At 43.3% G+C, this 26,702-nt stretch overlaps 1 protein-coding gene across 5 annotated transcripts in view; it reads left to right on the top strand.

Moving 5' to 3' along the window:
- The window catches only part of Crim1 (cysteine rich transmembrane BMP regulator 1), a 180,639-nt gene that overhangs the window by 74,623 nt on the left and 79,314 nt on the right, over positions 1-26,702 (top strand). For 4 of the 5 annotated variants that reach the window (XM_063229824.1, XM_063229829.1, XM_063229831.1 and 1 more), the window contains exons 3-4: positions 6,752-6,994; positions 8,037-8,157. The exons of the other annotated variant lie outside the window; for it this stretch is intronic. In XM_063229824.1, the coding sequence (XP_063085894.1) occupies positions 6,752-6,994; positions 8,037-8,157 (364 nt within the window). The remainder of the gene's footprint in view (positions 1-6,751; positions 6,995-8,036; positions 8,158-26,702) is intronic. 5 annotated transcript variants of the gene reach the window in all.

The raw sequence follows: 26,702 nt of genomic DNA, 5'->3' as shown, positions 1-26,702 counted from the left end.
AATTTGGGGCTTCGGCAGCTCTGCCACTCAGCTTGTTACCCTGGCCAGCGTCTTTGTCTCGCTGTCTGCCTCCTCTTCTGTCGAGTAGGGATGAAGATATAATCGTTACTCACCTGGAACACAGCAGTAAGAGAGAGTACAGACAGGCAGCCCGCACGGAGGAGAGGTTTCTTTTGTTTCTCTAGCACAACTGAATTGAATTCTTAGTAAGAAATATTGCCCATCAAATTGTTTTCTTTATGTGTTTTTATTGCCGTTTTCTACCTGTTAATTATATCAGTCTATGTTCGTTATTAGCACGTGTGAAGTGAGCATTTCTCCTTGGAGAGCAGGCTGTCTCTTGGAGTCTGTTTCCAGGCTGTGATGTTCTCACTCTGTTATTTGCATGCTGTCTCCTTCCCTTTATTCAAGTGCTTATGCAGATGCCACATCCTCAGAGAAACCATGGCTGGCTGGCTGTTTGGAGCCTTTTCCACCAACTGGCTGTTTGCTCTGTCTCCTCCAGAACTGTAAATTCAGGAAGGCAGGGCTTTTGTTTCATTCCCTCCATGAAGCCCTGTACAAAACTTTGCCAGTGTTTGTCAAATGAGTGAGTGAAAGAAAGATTTGGAGGACTTAACAGATTACACTTAAACTGGTACCATCAGGTATGTCTCCCTGGCCTTCCAGGTGGCCAGAGGCCCCTGGGATACCCTGGGCTGATGCCACAGTGACTGTTAGACCTTCAGATTCTATGGTACACACCACAAGGTGTGGCTTGATTGTGTGCACTCGCTGTTAAATTCTGTAATGTCACACTGAGTGTGGATTTGGGATCCCTTGGATGATCCTGAAGGCTTGTCTCCAGATGGTCATGTATTCTATATGCATGTTTTTGCACTATGTGTGAGACAGAAGAAATGTGGTAGACTTTGAAAAAGGACAAAGTATCCAGGAACATCCACTTTGTCGTACTTAAAATTCTAAATTTTTCAAGTCCATTTTCTTTTCCTTTTCTTTTTTTTAATAGAAGAATTTAGTGTCAGATGTGTGAGACTACAAAATTTAAATATAATGAAAAATGGCAGTATAATTTTTACCTTCTTTTTTATTGTTCCCTTATTCCTCTTCCCATCTGGTAGCTCTTCATTTGTCTTTTAAATCTCAGTTTAAGCAGAAAACTCTTGAGTGTATTTGTTGCTTGTGGATTATGAATGTGTTTTCCTTGTTGACTTAGGGACCAAGAGAAAGCCCGGAGATGCCCACAACCCTGTCACATAGGCTGAGGTAGCTAGGATTGATAGAAATTCTCCATTATTATAAAATCACTTGGAGCCTGAGTGATTTTATCAATATTTTAACAGCTAACTTCTGAAAGGAAGATTATTAGTAATCAGCTTATTTTTCCTTAATTACTTCTGTTGTGAGGCATATTGTTGCTGTAGTTTCTCTGTATTTGGGACAAATTTTTTTCTCTTTTTTTTCCCCCTTAGGATGCCATTTGTGATGTTGCTGGTGCAACCAGATATAAAAGCTTGCTAATTAAAGCTTAATTAGGGGCTGGGGATTTAGCTCAGCGGCATAAGCACCTGCCTTGCAAGCAGGCAGTCGTGAGTTCGATCCCTGGTACCAGTAAAAAGGAAAAAGACAAAAAAATAAAATAAAATAAAATAAAAAAAAAAGCTTAATTAGCAAGCTTTTATAGCTAAACATATAGATTTGTTAGTGTAGGGGAAGGGTTTGAAGAGAAATCTTTCAAAGATAACAAAAGTGAAATTTTAAAAGTAATGTCAGAAAAGCCCTGTAACTGATGGAAAACAAATGATAAAAAAAGTTGATGGCATGGGTATAGTTTCTCCCTTATTTTCTTTATGGAAGAAAGATGAATAGAGACACAGATGAATACGTAAATTGTATATTAGAAGCAGACTGAAAACAGAGTTATCAGAGTGTCAGTTCCTGATGCTGTGGTACTCATGTTGAGTTTAAGGATGTGCAGGTGACTTGGATGCTCGGTGAATAGAAGTCCTGGATCATCCTTAGAAAGATGAAGAAGGGTTGGAAGAATAAAGCAAAGAATGTTAATAGTTACAGAATAAGCAGGTTATAGATTTTAGAAATCTAAATTGTTTTAAAAACATAAATTTACAACTCCCCAAGTCATTATAACAAGTCTGATGTGTATGCCTGCAGGTCTCAAAAGTCACCAGCATAGCTTCAAAAAATGAAAGAAGTGGTAGAAATACAAGAAGAGAAGGTAGCTCAGAGGGAGGGAGCTCTTCGCTTTTGGACAGCAGATGAAAAATGTGAGCTACGGAGAAGCTTGATTTAACAGTTGTGCCTGTTTGTATCCAACAAGTAGAGGATACATGTTCTTCTTTAAATGCCCATTATTTTACAACGGTGCCAAAATCCCCAAACATAAAAAGCTCCAGAAATTTACAAACATAGAAAAGATTATACAGCATACCTTCACAGGCAGCAAGTCACTAAAACTATTAAAATTAAAAGGCAAGCCCTCTCCATCTACCTATGAGAAATTTAATAGCAGTCTTCTAAAAAATACTTTAAAAAAGAAATCCAAGTTGAATTATAGATTACTTAGAAATAAGTCACATGATGAAGGCAGTATGTATCTAGATTTAGATTATGACCATAGTAGCATTTGGTTGAAGTATTAAAAAGTCTTTATTTAATTTATGTTTTGAGAAAACAAAAGAAATAGATATGAACTAGCCCTTAAAGTTAAAACACTACAGGAAAACTAACAAAATAATCTGATAAGAGATTCAGAAACTTAAACTGATAAACACACAAAGTACAAAGAAGGAAAGCTTGGTCAGTAAAGACTGAATTAAATTTGAAATTTTATATGAATTTTATTCTTTTTACTAAAATATTTTAGTAAGTCTTTCTAAGAGGTCAAACTTCTGAATTATAAGGAAGAAATCTGACCCTCCTTTAAGAATAAGACTGAGTTCATATAGTTTCAAAAGTGAGGTGTATTAAAATATCAGGCAATCATATGTATTAAAATGATTTACAGCAGAGAAGGAGGTAAAATACTAACCAGCTCATTGAAAGAGTTCATATAACTCTGAATGAAACTAAGTAAGGCCAGCATGGACGCATGCACACACACACACACACACACACGCAGCAAAGTAATGTTAATATTCAAGTTTAGAAAATTTAAAACATCTTACAAAGTTAGCAATTCAAAAGCAGGAGGGCTTTAAAAACAGTTTATTCTAAGGACACAAGGATGTGAAACATTTAAAATCTTAATAATTGATTATGTTAATAAATAAAAGAGAAAGCCTTTTATTGATCCTCTTGAGAAAAGTTGAAAAGGCATTTAATAAGATAGAACCTTCTGGCTGTCTGAGGTCACCTTCTCTGTTAGGTGAGTTGCAGAGCAGTTTTTTGTTTGTTTGTTTGCTTGTTTGTTTGTTGTCTTTTTGAGCCAGGGTCTCATTATGCAGTTCAGGCCAGCCTTGTGGTCACTTTGTAGCCCAGGCTGGTCTGGAAGTTGGAGCACCTATAATCCCAAGTACTGGGATTACGGGCATGTGCTGCCATGCCCGGCTTGCAGAGAAGTTCTTAAGTGAACAAAACTCTCTAGGCTGGAAGAGCAAAGCACACTTGAAGAGCTGGCAGTGTTGGGAGTGTTAGAAAGAGCAGCAAGGATGGGATGACTAGCAAGAGCTAACACTTTGGGTTTTAATGGAAACATGCGTAATTGAAACATGTTTGCAAAGTATGATTATACCTATCAGATAGTTATGGAGTAAGAATGTGCTCTAATGTAATACAGAATAAGTTAATTACAGCAAATTAACAAGAGTAGGAATTAAGTGCTATTTGCAATTAACGTCACAGCTTTTCCTAATTATAAAACAATGTGTTTGTGTTAGCCAGGAAAAGCAGTTTGCTGAATGTACTGTATAAACTGGCTTAATCAGTCCCCATGGTCAAGAGTTACCTTCTCAGCTCTTTGATTTAGTTGTCCCCACATTAATGGGGATCTGAGTGGAATTCGTCATTTCTTAATCATGTACTCTTCTCAAAGCAGTTGCTTAGGGTCATTAATAAGAAAGCTGGGTGGGTGGATCCTCCAAGACCACGCTCAGTGGGTCTCATGAGTCATTCCATAAGATAAGGCTGGTACGAGGGAGTGGGGATCCACTCAAGCTAGACAGCTTTAACAGATGCCACAGTTCTGGTCAAGAAATCAGGGAGGAGAAAGCAGGGCAGGGGCAAGGCTGAACTCTTAACACCATCTTTCCTGAGTCGGGCATGTCACTACAGGGAAGTGTAAATGGAACCTTGGTCAACCAAGGCTCAAATCATCCCATCATCATTTACTGGCTGTGTGATTTTGGACAAATTAACTTGATCTGCTGAACACCAGTTTCATAATCTATAAAATGGAGGAAGTAAGAGCTTACTTGATGAGATCACCGTGACATTAGCACACGGTGTGTTAATGAAGTCTGCTCTTAGGATGCAGGCTGGGTTCCTTTCTCCTCCACTTGAAGCTGCATGTTGGATATTTGCATGTGGGCAGTGGCCAGCATAGAAGGCAGAATGAATGTTGCCTCTGACTGAGGCATTGGTGCACTGAAGTGGCATGCTGTCCCAGAGGAAAATGAGAGGCCAGGTGACAGAGATATTAAGAATCTGACCACCTTACCTCGCCTCTGCTTCCAGGACACCCGTACCCAGCTGAGGGGAAGGTGCATATGTCTGACTTCTTCCATGATCTTTCTCTCCAAATGCCTTCAGCCTCTTTCCACGTCTCTTATCTCACACTGTCAGGAGAGGGCTCGTTTAAAGTTGCTCTCCCTTCCTCCTACATAACTCTCAGAGGCTCTGTGTGACCTAGAGCCCTGCTGTCCATCTGACCTCTTCTCGCTCACACTGTTCCAGCCCCACCGCCTCCCTGCTCTGCCCCTGCTGCAGGTAGGAGGTCAGCTTCCCCTTTCCGGAATGTTCTTCTGGCTTCTTGGCTTACTCCTGACCCCACCAGGTCCTTCAGCGTTTTTTTCTGTTCCTAAGCTGACCAGGCGGTCACTAACCCTCCTTCCGACCTGCCCTCCTCCTCCTCCTAACTCCCCTTACTCTATTCTGAGTCCCTGTGAGTCTTTACTACTAGATAATTGCTTTCTAGTATGTATTGTTTCTCTTCTGTTGCCCTCCACTCTGTTATGAACTGTATGAGGACAGAGATCTTGGCTTTTGCCTTTACTAATCTATTATAAGCTTCTGGAGAAGCCAGTGCTTAATACACATTTTTAAAGGAATTTCGTGGAACTGTGAGGATGGACAGTCTCCTGTACTGGTGTCCCAGGAATGAATCTATGACATGCTTGCTGCAGCCAGCTGTCAATTATCATTGAAAACTGAAAGTTCGTCATCACCATCCTGTGCGATGCTTTAACTAGACAATAAGTAGCTGAGAAAGCTACACGGTGAATTGAAAGGTTCAGCAGTCAGGTTAGCCAGTGAGCAGAGCAGGCTTTGTTCGGGAAACACCTTTGCTCTTGTGATGAGAGCAGAGTAAACTGGCAGCGAGAGGCTTGGATTTGCTATCATTTTATCACTGCTGAGGCCTTTTGCTTCGAGTTCTTTGTCTCCAAAATGAGAGAACTAAACTAGGTGACTTACTGGGTCTAACCTATGCTCTGTCACTGGATCATACTTTAGAGGAGTTAAAGCTAATAGAAATGCATGTCAGTACTGCATAGCGTCATTTTCCCATCATTGGAACTCCCTCAACCAGAAGTCATGGGGTGCAGGGATGTATTTTTGGTTTGTCTTTTCCTGAGGACTTTATGTTGGTGTAGATTTCTAAAAAGCTTAAACCAACAGAGAGAGCTATGGAGAAGCAAGGGCTCTGGTGCCCAGTTCTAAAGGTGCTGGGTAAAACCCACCTGTATTTTTCTCATCTTTAAAGCTGAGGTACCTCAGCAGGTCAGCAGATAATACTGAAGAGAGGAAAATGAGGTCCATTCTAAACATCTGTGCTAGAAAGAGAACCCTAAGAGAGACCACTTGGGGGAATCGCCAGGGAGTCACACTCATTCTCTGTCTTGTTAAGCTGCTGCATTGTAAAACTACATCATCTTAAGTTCATCTGCTTCAAGCTCAGAGTTTGAGAGTTCTGTGTTGTCATCCACATTGTCTCCAGTCCCTGCAGTACCCCAGATTTATTTGTGTTTCTCTGTTTTGGGGTTTAAATACTGTTTTCAAAGAGCACTTATTATAAAGTTAGAATTCAAAGATAAGTCGGTCAGTTCAAAACCGAGCTGTTTTCAGATTTTCCGTGCCATGGGTGCCTGTCCCCTTTGCTTTACTTCATTTTAGGCATTGCAGTAGACATTGACTGTTCAGTACAAGCCAGCTGGAAGATGGACAAGAGGGGAACCTGAGGCTCATGTTTCAGGAGAGAATTTCATGGTTAGCCAAACTAAGTCTGAGGCGTTTCACCAGATTTCTTGTTTTGCCCTCCTCTTTGGTAGTAAATAGATCCTTCTTTTCTCTTTTTTTGGTCTTTTTGAGACAGGGTCTCATTATATGGTTCGAGCTGGCCTTGAACTCACTGTGTAGCCCAGGCTGGTCTTGAACTTGCAATGATTCTCCTGCCTCAGCCTCCCAAGTGCTGGGAGTACAGGCATGCACCACCACACCCAGCTCAATCATCTACACTTTTGAGGAAAGTACCCCAGTCTGCCCTAGGCATAAGCTGAATTCTTTCTCTCCCATTTAGAAGAGAAGCCAGATTGCTCCAAGGCCCGCTGTGAAGTGCAGTTCTCTCCACGCTGTCCTGAAGATTCTGTTCTGATCGAGGGTTACGCTCCTCCCGGGGAGTGCTGCCCCTTACCCAGCCGCTGCGTGTGTGACCCTGCGGGCTGCCTGCGCAAAGTCTGCCAGCCGGGATACCTGAACATACTAGTGTCAAAAGCCTCAGGGAAGCCGGGAGAGTGCTGTGACCTCTATGAGTGCAAACCAGGTATGCACGGGTGCTGCCTCAGCAGCCTCACCCCTTCGCATCAGAGGGAGGCAGGTCCCGCCTCAGCTCCTCATGGCCTCTGCTTCACACGAAGATGGGCTTTCTCCTGAGGACGCTGCAAGCCTGCCACACTGCACACGCGGCAGCTGTGTTCTGGCCTTCCAGTCCGAGAAGCGGAGGGATGACTCACCTGTGTGTACGCACCTTCAGGGGGTGAAGGGTGTCTTTCCCTTTTTATTTGTCCTCCAGTGTGCTTGATTGGGGGAGGGAGATAAATTTATGGTGCTATGGCTACCTGCTTTGTTCCCTCAGAGGTCAGCGCTTTCATTTGCAAATATATCTGTCACTTTAAAGCATTATGCTTAAAAACAATCATGATACATCAAAACAAAGTTGTTTTTTAAAAAAAAAAAATACATGCATCCAATGCCGGATGTTTTGTAAGGAAACACTCTGCCCCAGTTTTCTCCTTGCCCGTCCCCGGCCATCCATCCCCTTGCTTTGGTAAGTCAATCTTTCACTGTTTGCTCCCTTTCTTTGCTAGCATTTGATGGTTCTCATGTCTCAGTCATTTCTTGCTTTACATTATTCCTAACATCCATGCTCACATGACTGCATGTCTAGAGTGGTCTGTGGGCACATCTGAGTTACAGTAATTTCTTCTTCACTATGTTTTAGTGATTAGTGGGTTGTACTTTTTTTAATTGTAAAATTCCTGGCTTCATTTTTACTGCTAGGCAAATGCTTCAAGCAGCACAATCCCGTGTCCATCTCTTGAACTATTCTATCAGAAATGCCTCTGGCTAACCATCATCATCGGTGTAACCTTCATTGATCTCTCTGTCTTCATTTGAACTGATTGTCCCCAGTGCTTAACCAGCAAATTGGGGACATGCTGTAGTTCTGTAGCATTGACTGAAACAGAAGTGGCAGCACTAGGTCTGGATATCTGGGATGCTAAGAGCCAGCAGTATTTCATTTAGGGTCTCAAAATGCAAGTAAATGTCACAGTAAATGGTGCGCATGTGTTTGCCCCTTTCAGTTTTCAGCGTGGACTGCAGCACTGTGGAGTGCCCCTCGGTCCAGCAGACCATATGTCCCCTGGACAGCTATGAGACTCAAGTGCGACTCACAGCGGATGGCTGCTGTACCCTGCCAGCAAGGTCAGTTTGTCACCCGTTCATTGAGTTCTTTTCCCTGTCTTGTATCTTAACGCCCTCTAAGGTACAGTTCCCAGATGCAGCTTGTTTTCTCTTGGGAAACCTAATATTTTCCTGTTTCTCTAGAGAAATCACTGTTACGTTTATGTTTACATATGTCTCTCCTCAGATCAAAGCCAGGTGTCATCAGGTTAAGTCTCTAATTTTATAGATTTTTTCTGGGAGGGTACTCACGCAGTTTTGAGGGCTAAGAACCAGACAGGCAAATCTGCCACTTCTGTGTGTAGCTAGGGAGAAAGGCGGTGAGGTGTCTATGCGTAGCGGGAATGCCATTCAGTCCTCTGCAGTGAACCCTGTAGGCGCTCGAGCAGTGTGTCCGGCACCATGACATACTGCATGTCTCATTGAGCTGCCCCTGCCCCCCACCCCGGGGACCTTGTCATTCTGAATCACACATCTGCCCAGACTCATCTCTTACTGAGGCACAGAGGTGTCTGAATTCTTAGAATGTTTTCTGGAACAACAAACACATCTGTCTTTGGCTTGATGGGGTGGAAAGCTGCTTTCATTTTAATTCTACTAGCAAGGCAGCCACCTAGCACTGTAGAACTAGGCTCTTCCAGACAAGAGGATCCCTGCATCCCACCCTTGACAGGCCACAGAGAACCCCATGCAGCTGCCCTGAGTACTTGCTCGGAGTGCCTGTGCCAGGAGCCCACGGGTTTATAGTCTGCTGCCCCCACCCGTGCTCACCATCGCTGTGCTCTGTCATGACTCCCTTCTGTCATTTGTGTATATAAGTCTTATATATAAGGAAATCATCTCATTGTTTTCAGCTTTCATCTATGCGTACTATCAAGAGTTTAAACTGTCTTAACTCCATTTCTAACCATCTCTCCCTCAGCACTAGTCCCAGTGCTAGGCCCTTGACATCTGGGTTTGTTGAATGGGCAGTATGTTGAATGGGTAGTTCAGATCTAGTTTGATGAGCTGGGGATGTACGTGGCCCATCATTAAGGCAAACAGTGTTTGGTCTATAATAGGAGGAGATATCAGAGTTTGCTCTGTTAATTACTTTCTTCTTTTTTCTCTCTTAAAATGCCCAGGCTTTGTCAGAGGATTCTATCCCATAGGTCCTTTATATTGTATCTTAAAACAGACACAAGGATTCTTGTGAAGACAGTGTGCTAAAGTGGCTCAGCAGCCTTCTTACGGCATTAGAGCGTGATAATTTATGTGAAGATCCTCAGGAAGGGATGAAATGCTGTGCACATGTAGGGTGTCGCTAATCACTGGAGGAGAAAAGTACAGCAGCGCTTACAGGAACAGATGTCTCTTCAAGAGCTTCACAAAAAGGAAGGTGTGGCCCATTCCCTGGGGAGAACCTAATTAATCAAAGCTAAGCCAGTGGTTATCTAAGAAGTCCTTGATACAGAAACATAACATAGACTATCTGCACACAGGAGCAGGGAGTCAAAATGAGTAAAAGATACAGAAAGGTACCCCGACTCTCACTTTAAGAAAAAACTTACCTCACAACTAGGGATGTTCAGCAATGAGTCGGGCTATTTCCTGAGGCCAGCTGAGCTCCCTGGCACTGGGTAGATCTTTTTCCATTTGGACAGCCACCTGCCAGGGTGAGCAAGAGAAATGTTACAGTGGAGGGGAGAGGGAACGAGATGCCTTTCATTTTATCCCCAGGCTTCTGTGAACCTAGTAAACACAAACTTCACATTGTTTACTTGTGTATTGTTTAATTTTTACTTTGGCATTCAACTGAAGAATGCTCTGAGTTTATGTCCCTCTAGTGATAAAATTGAAAATACGAAGAGGAAGTCATTCAAAATCCCGCTGTAAATTATTTGCAAAGAAAGGCTAAGTTCTCACAGCACTGCAGTTTCCTGTGCTGTCGGTAGTCAGTGACCCATGCTTACCCTCTGCCCTGCTGCACACACATCCTGTGTTCCCACCTGATGCGGCCCTGTCCCCAGCGCTCTCATGCCCTGGGCCTTCGCATTTGCAGCTGCCTCTTCCTGAACAGCTTTCCCCTTCCTCTTCCACCTGGGCAGCTTCTGCCCTCTTGCACGACCACACTTCCTCCTCTTTGAAGTGCGTTCTGTCTGCAGCCCCTAAAGATGACTCAGGTGTCCCTCTCTGCTCGTTGGTGATTCCTCGTATCTCTCTATCATAGTACTTCTGATAATACGCTGAAATCACTGCGGTTTTCCTCGTCCCTCTTGTTCTGTATGATTCTCGGGGAAATGGGGTACTTTCAGCCCCGAGTACCTAGATGTGGTAAGTCAGCCTATGTTTATTGGTGAATGTGTGTACCAGTAGGCCCATTCTTAGCCAAGATGATTTTTACCTTGAAGAAAGAATGACTGTTCTTATGTGGTTACCTTCCTGCCGCTGGGTAGTAACGCCGGCCTTGTCTCACTTCAAAACCTTGGCACCATCCCCGTTGCCCTCTTCCTTATGGTCCAGGGGTCCAGTACTGCAGAAAAATCCAATTCCGACCAGTGTACTCACCGCCCAGCACCACTAACCTTCATCTTGCCTTTCTGCCTTTTCCAATATCTGGTAGGACTGCAACGAGTTCCACTTCCTCCGTGAAGTCTTTGGGCTTCAACCATACCTGTCCAGCCCTGGAACTCCCGTATGTTTCTATGCTGTGGATTCATGCAGGATTATCTCATTGTTCTGTGCATAGTCTGTGCATAGTCACCAACTAAAGGATATTTCTAGAATTCAGTAATTATGTGTTTTCCTTTCTGTGTACTTTAAGAATGTTCAGTGGATGAGGTAGTAAATGCCTGGTATGCTCAGGCTTGCTGCTCATCTTGACTCAGCCTACTTTAGTGTATTAAGTGTATTAAAGAAGGTGTTGTACAAGTCATACTGTGATAAGAAAGTAAAAACTCTATTATGTAACAATGCAAATATAAAGAAAGCCTCATGTGGTAATAGTAGTATTTTTTAAAAGAAAAAAATACAACTTCACGGTTGTGTGTGAGCCATATCTTTAAGAGTATGATCTTTAGTCATAACGAAGAACATTACATAACGAAGAACATTGCTGTATATGAAAGCCTGTTGTGATTGACATTCACCTGTGTATTTATAAAGAGCATTGCAGAGAACTTAGAGCCATCTGAGAGCAAAGCTGATCATTGGAGAGTGCAGGGGGTGGGGAAGAAGCCTTTCACATGTAGGAAAGAGTAAGGTAAAAATATATGAAATTTTAGCTGTGAAATTCCCTTTGGTAATAGTAAGAATCCCCTTTTTGGAAAGATTTGTACTTTTATAGACTAGAAGGCGAGTCTGTGGTCTCCGCCACTTTTTCTCTCTTTCTTGTTAGGACAGGATCTCACATGTCCAGGTTGTTCTCCAGCTCGTGGTCCTCTTGCCTCGGCCTTCCGGATGCTGGGATTAGAGACCGCAGCTCCCACACCTTGCTTCCCCCCATTTTAAAGAATGACTGTTTTCCTCTTTCCAGCCCACTGTGTGGGTGCCGTTTCCAGTGAGACTGCTCCACCTATGCAGGCCCTGAGCTGCCTATTTCTGTGTGAGGCCTTGCCCAGTTTCCTGCATTTTCTCTGGAGTTGTATGTTTTTGGTTCATTCATTTATTATTTTTCATTTGTCCCGCATAATTGTGCTCCTAGATGTTCTTATCATGCGTGCTGTCTCTCTCCATTTCTGCCTGACAAGTACTAGTTTTCCCTCCTAGTTCTGGTCTTTCCGAGTGTAGATTATTCCCTCTTTCCGTCTAGCACTTTGCTTTTCTGTAATGCCTACCATTCATTTTTGACTTTCGTCTGCCTGATACTATTCTTACACATGATACAATTAACTTTTAACTGTTAGTACTTGGTTCTTCCCTCCTCCTGGTTTACATTTCCCGGCCCTCCGCCATGTCTTCTCATCGTCTTCTGCAGGCTGTGGGCAGGTGTGCATACCTTTCAGGACAGAGCGGACAGGGAGGAAAGTTAGTGGCCTTTAATGCTAGGCCTTATCCAGGGGTGCCCAATACCTTTGTGCACGTAGTATCTGAGTGCGTGTGCACAGTGTATGTGTACAGTTGTTGCCACACGTAAGGGAATTTACAAAAGAGAAATGGGTAAGTCATGTGCATTGATACAAATGAAGGAGAGAAAATGAAAGTCTTTAAGCAACATATAGGTTACAGATTAAAAACATAATGTTCCTTGGTACTTAGTTTTCCCTTTTTTTATTTTTATTTTTTGGTGGTACCCTTTTCTATGTTTATTTTTTATCTTGGGACAGCGGCTTGTTAAGTTGCTCAGGCTGGGTTTGAGCTTGGGATCCTCCTATCTCAGCTTCCCAGAATGCTGGGATTATAGCCATGAGCCACAAACTTGGCTGTATTTTCACTTTTATTCTTATTTTATCACCACTTTAACTCTACGAGGAATATGCACGTATGAAAATGGAATTTAGAAAAATGAGTTACTTGCTTAAAGTCAGAAATGTTTTTTGTGTTCTTTATTGCACTGATTTTTATAATAGAGTTATAATAGTGTTTTATAATAGTGTTAAAACTAGGAAATAACTCAGTGAGATATCTCACTGATACATTTATTTATACCAGCATAATACAAATTAACAAAACAATGCCCGTCTCAGGTATTCATTGCGATATCACAGACACCCTCAAAAGTACTATGTTGTTAAAAATAGCAAACGATTTTTATTTCCCATGGTTCTCTGGTGGACCGGACAGTTCCTGGTCAGCCGGCAGTTCACGATGGACTGGATGTCACTCCCGTGGCTGGGAACTCAGCAGAGATGGCTAGAAGACTCCCCATGGGATCTTTCCTCCTGGGCTGCTTTTTAGGCTGACAGAAGTGAGAGAGGAGTAGCAGAGCTTTTAGGGACCAAAACTGGATCCTTGCATGGTTGCACTGTTGCTCAAAACTCAGTCACAGCGAAGCTGTGGAAGAAAAGATCCCGTCCCTTGCTGGGAGGGGATCTGCAAAGAATGTGTGGCCACTTTTATTCCTCCATAATATACATTTAACCCAAGTACATTCCCTTTAGATGTTACTTTCTGACCGCAGAAGGTTATGGAGAACTGTAGATATGTGGCCCTTTTCCAAGGACTGGTGTCCTTCTGGCCCTGGCACTCAGGGTCCTTGGCACCTGCCAGCTTCCCTCCACAGTTGCCCGTTGGCAGTTTGCCCAGGAGCAGACTTGTGATGCTTTCAGCATCATTTAACTGGCTGTTTCTTTTGCCCTCCGTCCTCAGGATAGGCATGTTGTGACTACCTAGTTATACTGGGTTTTCTCTCCCCATAGAGTTTGGTGTGGGGATGCCAGGAGAACTGCCTGACGATACCAAGTTAACTTTTTAAAACAAAAACAAAACTTGGGGAGTGTCACACAGCCGTTCTCTGCTGTCACAACTGTTCTTGTTAGAAATAATCCGGATGTGGCCAGGATAGATCTGCTAGGCTGTGTTATGTGAGTCCGGCTCTCTTGTGTCACCCAGCCCAAACTGCAGTCCAGCTGGGCTGTTTGTCAAGAAGCAGCCTTAGGTCACAGGTGTTTGTCTCTGTTTTAGTACGTGTGTGCCTAATTTTAGGGTTCACTTTGCTGCTCTCATTTTTACCAGTCTTTCAGGTGTAGCCTTTACAGGGTAGACAGTAACTGCCTTATTTTCACCAGAAGCAGAATGAGTTTTATAAAATATTTTTACATAATTGTGTTTTTTTACAAGTGAACTTTTTTTTTTTTTTTTTTTTTTTGTCTTTTTCCTTTTTATCGGTACCGGGGATCGAACTCACGACTGCCTGCTTGCAAGGCAGGTGCTTATGCCACTGAGCTAAATCCCCAGCCCCAAGTGAACTTAATATATTATTGACAGTCAGTCATTCTAAATTTATTTTAGTGCACTTTGCCCCTAACATTTTGTTCCATAACATTATCAGTGTCTGAATATAAATACGCCTTTCTTAAAAGTTATTGAAAAATCCAAGCCAGTTATTTTGACACAGAAATAAATGTTTATGATGTTCAAAAACTTAAAATAGGATTTCTTCTGAGCTGTGCATGCTGTAGAAAACTGGGTTTTCAGGCTCCCTCCTGGCTCCTGTCTGTTCTCAATCTCTTCTCGATCCTGTATCTAGACCACTCGTGCCTCTTGTTTTCTGAGATGTTTTCCCAAACTCCTATTTTTGTTCTACAGTTTTCCCTAGCCCCAAAGTAATTAAAAAGTTCAGATTATAGTTCAGCTGACATGTTGTCTGAAATAAGACTTTCTGTTTTCACCAGAAAATGTAGTAGACTGTATTGAGCCCTTGAAATTCTAAGCACAGCCCCAGAGGAAATGCTGATGAACCTGAATGACAGCTCAGTCCCGAGGCTGTTTGTAGGTGCCTTTCTGTTTCATAGAGGAAGGGTGTGGAATTGGAATACCAGGCTCTGCCTGGTGAGCAAAGGCACAGAGCAAACCATTGGGCTGCACTGTCCCCTAGAGCCTGAGCAGTCTCCACCAGCTTCTTCCTAGCCCCCAACTCAGAGAACCTGACATTCTGTGCCTGTACTTCCTTTGTTACTCTGTTTGTAAGCAGATGTGTATCTGCCGAAACCAGTGATGGCAGACCTGTGGCACGCATGCCCCAGCAGACCGTTAGTACCATTGAAAGCTCTAAAAGGTTTGATATCACTGGAAACCATTTGAGAGCTAAAAAATACTCCTCTTTTCATTGCTCCCCTCTGCATTGTACATAGTGGACGTGAAGTGTGCTGGAATCCACTTCTGCATTAACGTAGGGCAAGCCTTTCATGTTGTCTGGGTCTGTTTTCTTACTTGGAGAAGGAGGATGCAGGATTAGATGATCTCAAAAGTTATTTCTACTGCTCCATTCATTGACTTTCCTAAACCCTTTAGAGAGGGAGAAACTCAGGCTGCTGGTGTTAGAGAACTCTTGAGAAAGAAAGAAGAAAAGTTTTGATACTGGGTGTGATACATGGTTTGCATAGTGAAAGGAGAGGGAGAAAGTCCAGGGGAAGTGGGATCAAAGCAGGATGATCACATCCCTTTCTTTATTCCGTGTCTCCATATTCCTGTTGCCTTTTTCTGTGACACATCCATGAAATGTTACAGAAGAATTTTAGGCTCTGTGTTCCTAATTTTAGGGTTGCAGCATGTCTATGTCTTGCTTAAAAGATCTAAATTGAGTTCCTTCTTTTTAGATTGGGCCTCAGTTTTCTTTCTCTTCTATAAGGCAATGACCTCAGAAGACGGTCTGCTCCCACATCATAGCAACTCAAAGCACTGTCACTCCTGGAAGGGAAGTGAGAGGAGAGGGAGGATGATGTCCCCATCGTGTATGCAGCCCGTGACCAGAGTGGAGGTCATGAAATGTCTTTTCTGTCACTGTGACATCTAGACATTCACCCTCAGCTGCTTCCATTTAAAAATCTGGGACGCTTAGTTCCCTGTTCCTCAATCCTGGTTTTCTTGTACTCAGGAAAATCCGTTTTGTGGTGCTGTGTTGCATTCTGATAACAGAATCTTGGCAAATTGATAGCACACCATTTCTTGTGAATAAACGTCGGTATTTGGAAAAGGAGCTTTCTGGAGTTCCAGAACTCACAGCCTGAAACTGACTCATTCTGGATGAGGCCAGCTGAATGGAATCTTTGGCACATTTGCCCTTTCCTTTCAGAAGCCCTTGAATTAAATCAAAGTTAATCTAGCCATGTGAATGAAAACAAAGTATAAATTTGAAAATGCTGGAATATGTTTAAAAAACACTTAAATATTGGTTGAGGAGCTCAGAGAAGACAGCACTGTGCCTGGTGTCGAGTCTGGTGATGGGTACAGTGCTGTAAGGTAATGACTGATCTCAGCGCTGTGCAGATTTCACCAGCGCTAGACCTTTGGAAGCTAATGTGAAAGATGCGTATAATGTGCCTTTAAGGAAAAATAGCTAATAGGCTTGCTTTTTACCAAATAATGAAACCAAATTTAAGAAAAACCTAATACGCCTGCTTTACATCTGAGCTCAAAAATCAGGAACTTCAAAAAGTGTATTGTGCACATAAAGAATAGTCATCACAGTTCTCATTACTCTGTTTGTATGCAGTTTCAAATCTTGAATTAAATGATACTCTGATTCCTTTTCTGCTGAGAACTTAGTGGGTTTTCTTATTCCTTTGCTCAGTAATACCTGTCCACATCAGAGCAGCAGGCTCTGGTACCAGTATCAGAGTCATTCGGTGTTACAATGTTGGGTGAGCTTCTCAGGATTCCTCAAGCCTCAGGCCACAGTTTTGCTCTTTCTTTAGAAACCTTTAGAAGGATATGAGGGGATGAGGGTGTTGGCGACTGTCAGCACAAAGCACATCAACCAACAGACAAACCTAACAAAGCCAGAAGCCTAGCAAGGTGGCTTGGGACTGTCAATTCTCAGAGCTCAGGGATCACTTCACTTTTCTGTATAGGACAATGGTAAGTTCTTCAGATCATCAAGTCATATTTCACAGACCCAAATGCTTTTAACATTTTGCTAGGTCATTAAGCTGCTTATATTGGGCCTACTCAAGCTAATCAGTGCAAATTGTCCCTGAATATGCAGTTTCAAAAGGACCTTATCAAATTAAGAGCCTGGTAATTAATTATCTTGTCCATCTGTTCCAAGCTTCTGTCTCAAAGAAGATGACATTATGTAGTAGTTTTGGTGATTGTTTTTGTTTTTGTTTTTTAGATTGGTCTGTTAGTAGACAGATTTCTGTACTTTAGTTCAGTTTTTTGGTTCACCTTAATTTGGATAATTTCTCCAGCTACTTTCTGGGGATAAATGAAATACGTAATTTGTAAAATATGTATTAGTATAACATAGATTTAAAACATTCCTGACTCTTGACATGCTATCATGGTAGCATGCTCTTGTTTTCAAACACATGTAGGAAAAATTTGGAAGTCTGTTTGAAGCTCCTCTTTCTCAACTAAGAAAAGAACATCTATTCTGTTGCCCTCTGTCACAGTAATTCTTGGCCCAAAAGAGCAGTCAACTCATGACTAAAAAAGCCAGAATCTTATTAAACTCTGATGTTTTTAAAACAAAATAATTGTAGGAATTCCATGTTATTATTGGATCTGTCCCCAGCTTAAAGAAAATATGCTTTTTTAGAAGTAAAGCCCTTGCCCATAGCATATGAACTATCTTCCCAGTAGAGTGATTTGTCAATAATATGCTTCAGATGTGTGCACCCTATGCTTTCCATGCTAGGGGATCGCCCTTGTGTGTTCCCCTCATGCATCTGACTGAACACTAGTCTTGTCTTTTAGTTCTAAAAACAAAAAAGCAAAGCTGTCACTCAGTGACTTACAGTTTGATCTGAATTGTCACGATCCTTAGCAGAGATTGCATATGACCCTCTGACTCAAACTGAAAGACTCTCTGAACTGAATTCCTTGAGACCTTCAGTGAAGTTTGAAAGCAGAATGGGTAGTATGAAGCATGGATAGTACGAAGGCTTTGGACATTTATCCTACCTTAGCTTTACAGTTGCTGGGACACAGTATCTGACAGCCAAACCTTAAAGGAAGAAAGGTTTAATTTGGTTAACAGTTTCAGAACATCCAGCCTATCCCACGATCTGCTGACTCCAAGGCAGAAACATCATGGTGTAAGGTCTTAGTTCATGGGCACAGGGAAGCTGGGCAGGGCCAGGGCAGGGAACAGTCAGGAAGAGGTGAGGGACAGATGCACACCCAAGGCACACATCTATCTCCATGACCCACTTAAATACACTCACAAGTGCGCTTCAGTAGTCCCCCAGCCAAATCTCAAGCCAGTGAGTTGACAACTCACCTTAAACATGACCATCCTCATTTGCTGAAGTATTGCCATGATTTAGAAACCAAAGCATGCTCGACAGTTCTGTAAAAAGGCTTTGTGAAGTGGTTCTAAGCGCTTTGAGCAAATCTACAATGTTAACAGCTTGTCTCTGGAAAAAGCCGAAAGCAACCTGAAATTTCATGGAATATTTTTTACCCTCTAGTTACCTTTGGGAAAGTAATAGCATTCCTCTCATTGTAGTGGACACAGTTTGCAGAAGTGAAGGGTTATGTCTGCCCCACAGAGATTTAACTGCTTACCGGGAACCTTGCAGATGGAAATAGCTGTTTTTTCTTGGACTTTCTCGGTTGCTTATTAGGATACCTCGTAAAGATAGACAAATATGTTATATGTGACCTTTTGCTGACTTTGTTGGTATTCGAAAATCAAGTTACATATCATGACTTGTAATCATAGAGGTGTTTTGATTTCCATGGATCAGTGAGGTGCTTTTGAGAAGTCTTAATGACACTTCCTGTGATGCTGCAGTCAGTCCTCCTTATTCTCAATAGGCATTTTCCAAGATCCTCACTAGTGCCTGAAACTGTACATAGTACAAGCCCTATACGTGCTATATTTCTCCTACCCACACATAACTATGATCAACTATAATTTATAAATTAAGCATGATAAGAGTAGCAATAGAACAATTGTATACTGTACTACAATTGTGTAGACTTCAGTAAAAGTTATTTAAAATGTATGATTATTTCTGGAATTTTTCATTTGACTTTGGGTAAATAAAACTGGAAAGTGAAGCCATAAATTTTTAAAAAGGTGCTTCTGTAGACCGTACTCTTGAGTGCAAGGCCCTACATTATATGTTTCGCAGTGTATAGCACAAGTAAGTAATAAATTTGTCTATATTAGATACATGATTTGTGATAGTCTTAGCTTCAAACCCCCCACAGCGTTGGTTTTTTCAGGGAATAAATATTTCATGTGTTAAAAAGAAATTATTTCACTTATTTGTCAAGTGCCAGGTATTGGGCTATCTGGCCAAGTAGAACACAGTCGTGGTGTCTGGAAGCATAAAGCCTAAGGGAAGGCAAGCATTGTAAGTCACTGTAATTCCCAGTGTTCATCCTTTGGAAGTAGCAGTGTGCGAAATAACAGAAAGCTCACAGGGAGGAACCAATTTCTATTTGGAAAACTGTCAGAGTTGACTTTTGAGCTGAATCTTTAGGAATGAGGCAGAGTTCACCAGATGGAGAAAGAGAAAAGGGCATTCCCGGCTATTGCAGTCATTGGTTTGGTTTTTTTCTTAACTTTTTTAGTGTGTCCTCTAATTTCAAACATTAGCACCAATCCCATCTTAAAGGTTCAAGAAAAATGGAATTCATGACAGTGCTGGATTTTTTTCCCCTATAACCACTGCCATTGCCACACTGTTTATAGTGTTTTGTTACTTTCCAGGTGTTTGTAAGGAAAGAATGGTACCAGAGTCCTTAGACCCAGGCCTCCCTGTGTGGCTGTACCTTCTGCCAGTCCTTCGTTAGGATCTCCTAACCCTCATCCCAACCCAGTGTGCTCTGCTGGGCTGAACTATCGACTCAATACACTGTGTTTTTTCTTGCTCTTGTAAATTGAACAGGTTCTTTCTCCATCTGGAGCACCCTCCCCTGGTCTCACTCTGTCAACTCCCCGCCTTACCCGCTCGTACCCACACATGCACAGCATTGATCTTTGTGCCTCCGGTTAGAGGATGCATCATGGAAGAAGTGGCTCATGGCGGTGGATGGACATGTGTGGGGCACGAGAAGGAGCTTTAACACTGAAGGTGTGCAGGGCTCCTGCCAGAAGCATTCTCTTCCCAGACAGCCCTCAGTGCACAGGAAATCGGCAGCTTTGGGGCTCAATTTGACGCTGAAACATGGAGGCTTTAAGATGACCTTCTTTGGCCATCTTACACTGATTACCAACATTTCAAAAAGAGTGTGCTTTGTACAAAAATCTGACTTCTCTTGAACCAGGTGAAAGGCATAGCAATGTTGCATTTGTGTTTCTACTTAAAGTGACTAGTGACACCCTCAGAGGTCACAAACTCTCTTGATAATTCCCCCTACCCTTTTTAGGATTCCTGTTGGACTCCTACACTTTCAGGTTTGCTAGTTCTGTTTTAAACGACAGGGTTGCTGTTGAGAACGATATAGGAGAGGAAAGAGAACTGTAGTGGTACTGGGAAGATGGTGGGTTCAGATGAAGCGCCATGAATCTGAGGCTCTGTTGTTAAAGAGATGGTAGCAGAGTGGGGCCCAGGCTGGACAGGAGAAGGGAAGATCTGGCAGCAGACGTCTCATGAGGGTGAGGGGTCAGTGTGGTAGCAGCATGGACAGTACTGGAGGCATATGGCAGTCCTGTGACATGTGAGTATTTTAACCATCCCCATTTTACATGTGGTTCATTTGAGACCTAGTGAGATTATATAATGTGTTCAAGGTCTCAAGATCTCATAGCCCCTAAGTGGTCAGAACTCCCATCTGAGACTGATGTCAAAGTACACCCTCCAGGTCTGTGCTTCCTGAGATGTTGGGTAGGAGTCAAGGCTACAGAAGAAGGAGGAGTGTTGTGTAAGAGAAGAAAGCCTCCAAGTGGGAGCAGTCAGTGGTCACACTGGGGACACTGGCCTTCCTTCCATCACAGGTGAGCGAGAGTGAGTGAGTATGGGGGATCACATCTCACTGGAGATGGCTGCAAAGCAGAGCTGGTGTTAGCAGATTTGAGTGGAGACTTTTGAGATGATGGGTTTGGCTACAAAGGAAAGATGGGGAGCGCAGAGGCACAGCTGGAAAGGAGGTCAGAGCAGGAGGAAGCGGCCTCAGGAGTGGAGCCACGTGCAGGGGTGTGCATTCCCTAGAGGAAGAGAGACAGTGCAGTCCTTACTTTGCCCTGATGACAAGGGTGAGAGGCTGAGAATTGACAGCCCTGTGGATTCAAGTGATGCAGGCTTAACATCATCTGCTGCAGTAGTGGCTTGAAGGAGCATCAGCAGCCCCAGCTGTGGAGTTGCACTCTGGTTTTCAAGTGGAACGTTAGTTCAGGTGGCACTGGTGTTCGTTGCTTGTGTGCTCAGTGTAGGGGATTGGATAGTCTGCGTTACATTGTCTGTGATTAAAAGTCAAACACTTTTCTGAACAACTCCCTCAAGTGACGCCAGCACCCTCCTGTGTATCCACAGCCTCCACCCAGCCTGCTGCCTGATGCATGTACTCTCAGCAGACTTACAAAATCATTACGTGTTCATACACCAGCTGATTCTGTGTTCCAGAGCAGCCATTTCTAATATAGTTGGAGGTTCCAGTCTCTGAATTGGGAACACTGTACATTGCTATCTTAAACTTTTCCTCACACCCAAGCTGCAGCCCTCCTTTCAGAGTGTGATATGCAATTTCCCTTCTTTCTTACGTGTCCACATTGGTCCTGTGTGCCTCTGTCCCTTCCATCCTGATGCCAGCAGAGCAAACAGTATCTTTACAGACCTGTGGAAGTGAGGCCGCGAGCCCTCCCATTCTGGGATCCTCAGCTCTGTTGAGCGAGACTGAGTGGTCCAGGATGCCTGCCAGATCCCAGCCCCAGTGATTTTAGCAGGAGTCTGGATTGTTTCCAGCTGTGATTCTGGCCCTCCACTTCCGACTGCCAGGTGTGAGTCCCTTCAGAACTGCTGCAGCTGTCGTCCTCAGCGTGCACATCAAGGTGTTCATTTACAGGAAGCACGGTTTCCTTCTCCTCACATCTACTGACTTTAGCATCCTGGTCTAAAATAAAATTTTAGAATTCTTGGAGGTAGGAACCATGTGGAATAAAACTTGTATTTACCTACAGTGTATGCTACTTTTCTTTCAACTTGGCACCTTAAATTCCCTGAGCATCATGCCAACCTTGAGGAGGGTAACTTAATTGTGTGTCCCCTGAGAGGGCTAGAAGGAAAAATCCGTAATGAGTGCTCCATGGAAGCATCCAGTGGACCTCGTCGTTATTACTAATACTGGGAAGTGGAGTGTGTTACCTAATTGTCCTCGGTTTGTATCTTCTCTGCATGACAGTTCCCACTCTTAGAGGAAAACATGGAAACAAAACACGGACAGCTGAGTGATTTTAATCTGAAAGGAAAGTGGTGGAGAATGGAGTTTGTGTTTGCAGGAAACAGCTCCCTCTACAAGGAGAGCTGCCTGCGGGACCGAGGTGTGTGGTCCTCTGTGCTTGCCTTAGCCGGCCCGGCCCGCGTGCTTCCCTGCTTGGGCAGTGGAAATGCAGAGAGATCATGCCAGGTTTAGTTTGAGAAGAGGAGGAAGGGCAGAGGAGGGCTGGAGCACGTTTGGTAGGAAGCGCAGTTGGTAGGTGTGAGCCTCTGGAACTTCCAGAGGGAGAGGTGTTATTTTCTGTAAAGGTAGCTGGACCTGCTGGTGAGAAACCTATTTGTTTTGGAGGTTTTGTTTGCAGTTCCCCCCGCTAATTTACACATACCTGGAGAGAAGAAATTTAAGAAATAAAAAGATAATGCATCAAATATAATTAGAGTTGAAGCTACTTTTTATAGAACAGAATTATGCTGTATGTGTCGTAATTTCCATTCCTAGCATGCTGTTTCATTAATTTGTGTGCAATCGTAGTGGTGCAAGTGTTTGGGCATTTTAATGCTTCATTTATCTTCATTACCTTACTCAAAGGAAGACACTCCCCAGCCTGTAAGGAGCAGTTTTTAATTTGTAGACAATGGTGTGTCCCCTTTTCAAGAGCTAGAGGGTTCCATTCAGATGTGGAATGAAGCCAGTCTGTTCAGAGTTAGAAGTATTCTTTGCCAGAGAGCCTCCCTGACTTGTTTTTCCACCAGGGTATGAGCACAGATAAGTGTCAGCTGAGGGAAGATCAGAACCTGATAGCTTGCTACTTCCTAATTTTCTTCCCTGAAGAGGAACTTATGGCAAGAGAAAAAGAGTGTTAGAATGATACTAGCCTCAGTGCTGTGGCTCCCTCCCCAGTTCATACTCCAGAGACCATCCAGTTCTTACTGGAAGCGCCGTGGGGGCGGAGGATAGAGACCGTCTCCCAGTTAGTGTCCTTTAAAGTTTTCCCTAGTCGTTCTGTAAAACAAGGCATTCTTCTCATTCGGTAACCTTGAAGAGTCTCAGACATGCCTGATGATACAGGAACACCCACATCCAGAGATTTCTTCTGACACGTTCCAGGCAGAGTCTCCTCTGTCTGCATGTGGGCCAAGTGTACAAGCTGCTTTTTTTTCTAAACTAAAACCTCAATGTTCAGGTTTAATTTCAGGGTTAGCACTCTGTAGTAAATAAGTGGGTTGTGGGTTGCAGTTTAGCACTCAGTCTCTAAAAGGTTTGCCATCACTGTCTCGGATCTTTTTTCTTAGGAGGAAAAAGTTATAAATACGTAATTAGTATACCTTTAGAAAATAACAAATCGCCATGAACACACTCCCCAAGTGGAGCCAGGCCTGAAGGTTGAAGTGCTTGGGGAGGAGGAAGACAGTGTGGCACTGCTGGATAACTGACCTGCTCCCGTGCCAGGGTACCAGCCAGGAGAGGCACTAGGAGACGATCCACCAGAGCCAGATCCTAGTAGTGATGGGGATGGGAATCGCAGCCATGGAACCAAAGGATTTTGCACAGTACTTCGAAGAAAGTTTGCTATAATCCAGCCACCTCCCTTTACAGATAAGCTAAGAATGCCAAGCCTGTGTGAATTTAAGTGGCTTGTTAGAGCTCACACTTCTTTTTGGTGGAGGACAGTATGAGATAAATTAATAAGGAGTTCTTGCCTTCACTCACTCAGAGGTGCTGTCTCTCCTGAACAAAGTTGTGTAGACAGGAAGGAGTCTTTGTAAATGATCGAGGATATACTTATACTAGTAAAACCAAACATACTTGTTTAACGGCACATTACTATGGTGACTGAGACCCTGCACATCTAGATGCACAGTTCTCAGAGAGTGGGTCAGGATTTTTCTGGAGAGGTTGTGACATGGACAGATTCCGTGATTCCTCTCCAGACTGACAGAAAAACCGTCCTTAAGTATACTACCTTAGCATCTGCACTGAACACAAATTCTTTTCTTCTGCATACTCATTTTGGAAAACATGTGCTTAAAGTTGTCAGTCTAAAATGTATAAAAATAAAACAATATAAAAACTATGCATACTCCAGCCTGATTTAATAGCCATGAAAAAAGTTGTTCCAGATTTTTGTTTGGCTATCACAGCCACTCATTTTCTTCATTTGTAAGACAGACAAGCCATTCCCCCTCACTCGAGGAATGCACAGGAGAATCAGTATAATTCTGATTTAGTATAGTTCACAGGTACACACTTAAGAGTTAGGTACCTGAGTGTAGTATTCAAGACCAGCAGAGAGAAAAACAAACTCTGATTGCTGCTGCTTGTAGAAAAGCCATGTAGGATGGGTTAGTCTTCAGGGCACCGGGGATTCTCCATAGGCAAAGGAAAGGAGGGGGTTTGAGGCTGAGTGGACCTCTGAGCTGGGGCACAGGGTGATAAGGGGCATAGGTGGACTCAGTGAATGGTGATCACCCTTGTTAGAAGAACACAGATGCCTAGGGCACTCATTAGAACCCAGAAGCTCAAAGGAAGAGGCCAGCTTGTGAACGCCTTCTAAGCTGTGCCCAGGAGCCTGGACTTTGGCCTTCTGGCCTGGCTGGGACTGTCTATAGTTCAGGAAGCAGGGGACATGAAGGGAACGATTGAGTATTCACTGACGACCTTTCATTTGCAGACCCAGCCAGGGGAGTCAGCCTCCTGAGGAGGCGAGTGCCCTCTAGGGGCTTACATGATGGCTGAGTGCTGGTCATCATTGCACTCATAGTGGGCATTTTTATTCAGATGCCCACTATGCTGATTTCATTACCCACTTCAGGAAAAACAAAAAGGCAGCTTAACTAAGTCCCACGTGACTACAGCTGTGATTGCATTATGCAGACGTTTATTAATGTGGTACTTGATTGATCATTCTCTTAATACTGAGGATAACTTTAAAAGACTTGATTTCTCTCTAGGAGATTGCAAATGCATATTGCTTGTTTGAAGTTAGGAAGCCCTTAGACCTCATACTATACAATTCCCTTTAGATGACCTGTCTGGAAAAGGCAAGTGCCCAGAGACAGCATAGATGAGTGGTCCTAGGGAAGGGCATGGCTGCTGGTGGGTAGAAGGTTTTTCTTTGAGATGATAAAAATGTTCCGAAATCAAGTACCAGGGTTGGGTACACAACCTCGTGAATGTAAAATGACCGGATTGCACCCTGTAAAAAGGTGGATGATGCACAGTACATGAATTCCCCCTCAAGCTACTTGGATTTGGTTTCTACTAAAGCCCTTGGCGCTCTGTACAGTGTCGTGCACATGGCTCTGCTGGAGGGGCCTTTATCACACAGAGTCTCGGGGTTCTGTTTCTCCCCTGTATCTTCATTGCTGCATTAGTATCACCCCTTTTCTTCATCTGTAGCTGCATTCCATTAATAAAGGTTTCTATAATGACTGCATGATGGTTGCAGAAATGAGCTTGTGGCCGGATGAGCGCTCTATCCCAAGAAGAGTGAGAGGCTGCACACAAGTGTGGGGTTTGGGGCTCAGAGAAGGAGCTGGGAGAGTAGCTAGGAAGACAGGTGCAGAAGAAGACTGGAGCAGCGGTCTTGAGAGACAGTGGGACGAGCAGTGTAAATGTAGCAGAGAGGGCTTGCGTGGACAGCGCAGTGACCATAGCATAAGGGAAATACCTGAAGACAAGTGCTTGCCCTTCCGAGTGTTGGTGCTAGGGTGACACATTGGTAAAGGAAATGAAAGTATCTAAAATCATTGATCATGGATCTGACGTGGGTTAGATGAGGGCAGACAGATCAGAGTGGGCCTTGGAGGGGTAGATGGTGACACCTGCCTAATTAAGCAGCTGTCTCGTGTTTTCTCATATCTTCTGCCCTTAATCCACATGATTTCTCCTTTCTCTTGTTTGCTTCTTGTCAAGGAATTGGGGGAAAGGATAAGGGGAAGATTAGAGGGAAAACATAAGAACAAAGAGAAAGAGCCAGTGAGGGTAGGCACAGTTTGCATGCTTCAGGTGTTCTGTAATTCAGCATCTCCTCTTCTGACCAGGAAAGAATCTGGTTTCTTCTAGTGGCAATCAGAGAGTGTGTGAAATCCTGTTTAATTTCAGCTGTATGGAATTGCATTTGACCATTTTCAACCTGCAAAAATGTCTGTTTTCAAGATTTTAGCTTACCAGATAGCTGTCCAAGAGATACTGGCATAAGCCCAGATTTTTAACTTTTTGTGGTTCCTTCCTAAGATCCTCCTTCATTAGGATGCTAATTTCAGATTCATGGAAGCCTATGAAAAGTCACAATATACCAACCAATATGGAGGGCTTGGAGAGGGATAAATAGACAAATGGATAGGAGCCAGGCGCATGCCAGCTAACAAAAATCCTTGGCTCTTTACTATACCGTCATTAGAAGTAACAATTCAGCATGAAAGGTTTTACTTTTCCGGGTGGGTTAATAGGCAATGTATGGAGTTTTAGGTCTTATGCAATGTAACAGTATGAGCCTCTAGGAAGAGAGTAAAGGTGTATCAGTGTTGGGAAATAAGTCAGCGTTGGACAAACATAGTCATGGTTGTCAGTGTGGCATAATTTTCAGCATCCCACAG

The sequence above is a fragment of the Cavia porcellus genome, unplaced genomic scaffold (genome assembly GCF_034190915.1).
Source record: "Cavia porcellus strain 051 isolate PalLab524CR breed Dunkin Hartley unplaced genomic scaffold, mCavPor4.1 scaffold_1, whole genome shotgun sequence".
Taxonomy (NCBI): Eukaryota; Metazoa; Chordata; class Mammalia; order Rodentia; family Caviidae; genus Cavia; species Cavia porcellus.
The sequence above is the reverse complement of the archived record's forward strand: the minus strand, read 5'-3'. Positions and strand labels throughout refer to the sequence as shown.